This window comes from Microtus ochrogaster, chromosome 22 (assembly GCF_000317375.1).
Source record: "Microtus ochrogaster isolate Prairie Vole_2 chromosome 22, MicOch1.0, whole genome shotgun sequence".
NCBI lineage: Eukaryota > Metazoa > Chordata > Mammalia > Rodentia > Cricetidae > Microtus > Microtus ochrogaster.
In genome coordinates, this window is record NC_022023.1 from 33263893 (window position 1) to 33269587 (window position 5695).

Below are 5695 nucleotides of genomic sequence, written 5' to 3' on the forward strand. Positions count from 1 at the left end.
CGCCGAAAAAAATCTGGTTATGGTCCTGTAATTAAACATTTGCCACAGCCACCTACAATAGCCTAGACACCGGAAAAATACACGCCTGGGTGGGTCTACATTGTCAGCATCTAACCCACTATCTCAGGTGCCCTGTACTATTTGGAAGAAAACTGATTTGCCTCAACATTTTCATCACTGTTTTAAAAATGTCCTCATCTTAAAGCATTAGGGATTTTAAAAGGAGTCTCCCTTTGGAAGCTCAGCAAAAGGCCCTCCCTGGAGGTGACTGAAGTCTTCTCCCACTGAGTGCAGTGACTCAAGGAGAAACAAAGAGAGGGGAGTGTAAGAAGTGCTCCACTGAACTGAATGTCTTCCCTCCTGACTCCCTCAGCAACTCCTCTTAATGAACAGGAAAGACTTAGAATTTGATCAATAAAATGACCCAGAGTAGGAATCCTGACCAAGAGCAAAGCTGTCTTCACTTATCAAGAAAATGGAGAAGTCTAATGTGCTGTTTATCTTCCATTGAGAAATGAGCAGAGAGCATAGTTAGGAGCTCCCTCACCCCTGTTCCTCCAACTGTCTCCACACAGCTTCTTCCTCACTAACAGCTAGGGCAAACACTTTCCAAAGAGCCTTTTTAAGGCAAGAGGGAAAAGAAGCTATCCTCCGTGCCCCGGGGAATTTCAGCCTAGGAGAAGGAGGAGGAGGAGGTGAAGGAGGAGGAGGAGAAGGGGGAGGAGCAAGCAGCAGCGTCAATGAACAGGCTGGCAGGTCTCTAGTGGCAAAGACCTGCCCCATGGTGTTTCGCTATTTCTGGGAACAGAAAAATGGCAGGAGATATTCATTTTTCCAATCAATTCTACAACAGTGTCATGTATCCGTGTGTAGAGAGCTTTCTGGGACAAAATCTTACGTACAGTTTCTAACGCCAGATGAACATTCAAAGCATATTTAAAAACAGACGCATCTGGTTGGCTGCATTATTTATGATTTTGATCATCTTCCCTTAAGATAGGTTTTGCTTTTTCTTATTGATCAAGTAAGGCTTTTATCAGTAGAAAGGAAAATGTCCTTGCCATTTGGTCTATTTTCACAGGAAGCTTATGCCTGCTCAGAAGGTTTGCTGAATTATCAAACTGAAGCGAGTATGTCAAAGCTCTGAGAAGTGTGTCTCTAAATCTGTATCTTCGTGATACTTTGCTACATTGTGAACTTCCTCAGGCTGGTAGGGGTTAAAATATCATGTTTGGAGGTATGGAGTCTGTCTTTTGAATATCCGTTTAAAGGTAACAACAATTGGATCCAAATTAGAATTCTAAAGCTTCCAAGTTTTTCCTTTGAAGAAAACCCCCCTGCTATCTGGTACCTAGTCAGCCGCTCATCCTTGGTAAACGGGACTCCAAAGTTTGCAATAAGCTTGCTTAATAAAATAAAATAAATCGGAAAAACCTGTTTTTCTGCTGTCCCAAACAGGAAAGACTGAAATCCTTGGTGTTTGTTCCTGACAGGAACTCCTTAGCCATTTACCTTTTGCAAGCAGAGAACTCAGTCTGCCACAACTCTCAAAGCAAGGTTATCGTAATTATGACCTCGAGTTGAGATTTTTGATATCATTTGGAATGATTTATTTATTTATCCATTTATCAGTGAATTCTCTGTTGTTTTTTCCTGAATTAAAAAAATATATATAGTAACTTTCAGAAAAAAATATACATTTTAAGCAATAATTTTGAGGAAAATTAAGAAACCTTTTATTGCAGATTTGCAAAACGCAGAATGTTGCAATGTGTTCTTAATCACTAAGCATCAACAAAGTGAATGTTTTCTTTAAAAATTTCTCCCTCCTAAATTTTTCCTTATCGAGTCCATAAAATTGGGATTTTTTTTTTTTTTTATGTAGCTAGTCTTTTAATCTTGCTTTGTTTTACCTGGGAGGGAGCCACCTTCTGGGTTCGAGTGCTGGGCGCCTTCGCCCCCTGTAGATCAGACTCAAAAGATATTCTGACTAGTCTCTCTCCATTTGACATTTTGGTCAGCCGCCCTGAAATCGCCACTGTACGATCTAAACGACTAAAATAAAATTCCAAAATGTTTGCCGGAGGCCTGGGAACCATGCAGCCTCTTCAGTCTGCATTGGAGAATATAAGCCTGGGGATGGGGCCAGGAGATGCAGGTGAGCACTCCGAAGAAAGGTTGAACCAAAGCCTAGGAGCTGACCTACAGGTGCTGACCACTTCGCTGGTGTGGTAGAGGAGGGGAGGCGTTACATGCCAGAGGTCTCAAGAAAACCCACGAATTTTTACGTGGCATCTGTAAGTCACAGAATTCCAGGGACAACAATGCTCAGCCTGGGTTCCGAAGCAGAGATACATTTAGCTTTGTTGGTTTGATTTCTCATTAAAATACACTCAGTGAAGCAAACTACACTATTTACTATAGCAAATTACTATGCTAAGAAATATCTGTAGTCCTCCGGTAGTCATGCCCTGCTCCTTGGTATCCTCACTCACAAGTCTTTATACCGCCGGTGCCTCTGTAGGTGAATCTTGGAGGAGGGGTGCCCCTGAAAGAAGGCGCTAGGACCTTGACTCCCGCCACCACTGTACGACTGAAAGTCTGAGGCCCTGGGACTCAGCTGAGCCGCTCGAATCACTCCCGCCCCAAAGCACTGAGCTCATTAACAGGTGGAATAGCACCCCGAGAGCCCTAGAGCCCTCCTGGCTCCATAGAAACAAATCCTCCAGCCTCACAACACCATATGGGCTCTGTTAGGGGCTAGCCTTTGCCGCGCCCTGACGGAGGTCCGCACCACCCCGGCACCTGTCTGAGTACTCCCTTCTTCTCCCACTTGTGTACCTTACATCACCGCCCCATTTTTTGCAGCATCCAACACAGATACCCCTACACACACACACACACACACACGCACGCGCGCGCGCGCGCGCGCGTAATCGCATACTATGGGGACACTTCTCTAACAAGCCTTGGCCTACTCCTGTAGAAAGAAGGTCTTGAAAAACCTTAGCCCTTTCAGCCAACAAGGCTCCACTGGAGTTCTGCAGCGTGGGAGGCGTGTTCAGAGACAAGGAGACGCCCTCAGGGAGTTTCCAAACTCCCCAGGCGGTATAGAACCTGCGCGAATACGAGCCGGGAGACCCAACCACAGACTCCCCGCAGCTTTACCGGTTGGCAGCCAGCCGCGATGCGATATATCCACCCGGAATCTGGGTAATGATGTAGCCCCAGAAGAAGGAGCCGTGAATCATCCCCACCGTTTCAGGGTCCCAGTTGAATTTGGCTTTCTATAGGAACAGAGGAAAACCACAAAGAAACAACAGATCAGGGGTGGCAAAGCAGAGTCAGCGCTCCTAATTCCCTTTCGGAGGTTTCTGTGCCCTGAACCTTTTAACACGCAGGACATTTTCTGCAATACCGAGGTCAGGGGCCCAATTTTCGTTTTGTAACAAAATAGCTGCTGACAAGAGGGACTCCTTTTAAAAGAAAGGTGTTGTGATTCCCAATGAAATACGGGCCGCCAAGCTTCCTCGCGGACTGGACTGTGGTCAGTGAACCTGAGACCTCCTTAATTGGACTAAGACATTTGGATTCTCCGAAAAGAATATTGGTTAAGGTTTTTTTGGCTGTTGCCAGTCAGTAAAAATACAGTAGTGGGGTGACCCCCAGAATGAAATGTAACCCTCAAGAGGCACGCAGGGCGGGGTGAAGGCTTGAAGGGATCAGAAAGGGTGTCTCTTCTAAATCAGGACAAAAGAGTTTGGGGACAGTCTAGCAGAGAGTTTGGTGGAGAAGGTTTGTGTGGTGGTGAGGAGAGGGCAGCGGCTAAGGTTCTGTTTCATAGCTGTGTGAATGTCAAGCCTTGACTGCGCCCAGACCACACTGGTCCACAGCACAAGATGCGCCTCTCATAAAACTGGAGCTAAATATCTGCACGTTACTCAATTACTGTAAAGGTCTAAGCTTTTACCTTGCGCAGGTAATCGGGAATGCCGTTATTTCTCTTGCAATGACAATATCCTGAGTATCCTGGGCTCCGGGGCTGGGAGTGGGGAGAGGAACTCTAGTTTGGCTCCTTAGGAGGTTCCCAAGTTTTGAAACCAAATGGATAGATCTCTGTGACCTTCAGCTCGCCCTCCCCCAAACCGTGTCACTGTTGAATACTGCAGTGAGCACTCTCTTAAAATCCCCCACCCAGCATCTTCTCTTTCAGGCAGAGTTCTATCCCATCCCTAAACCCGCTAGTCAAACCTGATATACATATGGTGAATTGACCGCAGGACTTATTGTTTGTTTGAGTTAGATAACAAAACGAGTTTTTTGGCTTTTGTTTTTTTCCTGGGAGTGATCTGAAGGGAGCCAGGGGAACTTTATGATGCTACACTTCCCAGTTAAAGAAAAATATTTCTTTTTAGATTTAACAGACATTGTTAGCTCTTGGCTGGTCATTCTTTACACAAATCTAGTGAGCTAGACATTATTTTACGCCTTGCAAATGAGCGAGGAAAGGGCGGGAACCTAGCGAAAAAGGGAGATGATAGCACTCTAGTGGTCCTTTCCAGAATAGCTGGACCTATGGAAGGTTTAGACAATATGCAAACCTTTCGGTTCCAGTGGGGAAAACAAGCTTAGACAGGTGAGTGGCTAGCGGAGGGAGTTCCCACTAGGGCTTTGCCAATGCCCACCTCCTTGATAACTTTGCCTCCGCGGTGGATGGTGCTGTTGTTGACCATGTCCACAATGGCCACACCCAGGTTGCAGCGGATGCCAAAGGAGATGCAGAAGCCAAGGCCGCTCATGATGGCTATGATGTAGCGGCGGGGCAGGCCAAAGCAGGTGCAGTCACACAGTGGGGCCTTCTTTTCAGGCACCTCTAGTGGCTTGCCATCCTCTGTCAGCTCAATGGTCTCACCGGTGTCTTGCTTCTTCTCCAGTACCCTGGGCGTCAGATTAAGAAGCAAAGATGCCTACTGTTAGGCACCTCCCCCAGACAGTTTAGGGGACAAAGATGCCCTAAGCTCATCCAGCATTCAGTTTCCTCAACCCTCAGGAGCTGGGGAGTTGGTCTCTGACCTCTTCTGACTAGTCAGAATACTGGGAATACACAGCTTAGGCACTCTTAAATTGTGTGAAATTCTACACTCCTTCCTGGGCAGAAGCACCTGACACTTTAATACCCTCAGGCCTAACTCGGGGAACCCCAGTTCTGTCATCTTTCTGGTCTCCATTCACATTCCCTTGGCCCTAACTTTTGAGGTCACCAGGGTGAAAGGGAGAGGGTTTGGGAAAAGAGTGTCCTCTGCTGGATGCCGACCCTGGCTCATAGGTGCTTTAATCCAGGCTACTGCGGGTCCTTTCCTCAACTCCAGGGCGTGAGAAGGACCTGACAGGTTAGGGACAACTCTATCCAGGTGCATCTCCTTGAGGACCATCTCCTTGATCCTACCTTGTCAAACACTTCCCAATCCTCTACCTTGGTGAACTGCTTCATCACTCCTTCCTCTCTCTCTCTCTCTCTCTCTCTCTCCCTTCATCCCTCTCCTTCTCTCTCTCCCTCCTTCCCTCCCCCTCTCTATTCTCTCTCTCTCTCTCTCTCTCTCTCTCTCTCTCTCTCTCTCTCTCTCTCTCTCTCTCTCGCCCGGACTCACCCGCGTACGCTCAGCTGGCTGTCCAACAAACCCTAAGTATCTACTTG

The 5695-nt window shown here is 46.9% G+C and overlaps 1 protein-coding gene across 1 annotated transcript in view; it reads right to left on the minus strand.

Annotated features, from left to right (window-relative positions):
* Slc17a6 (solute carrier family 17 member 6) overlaps positions 1-5695 on the minus strand; it is a 42105-nt gene that overhangs the window by 33525 nt on the left and 2885 nt on the right. The window contains exons 2-3 of the mRNA XM_005357851.2: positions 4686-4938; positions 3169-3287 (exon numbers count right to left, since the gene is read on the minus strand). Coding sequence (XP_005357908.1) covers positions 3169-3287; positions 4686-4938 — 372 coding nt within the window. The remainder of the gene's footprint in view (positions 1-3168; positions 3288-4685; positions 4939-5695) is intronic.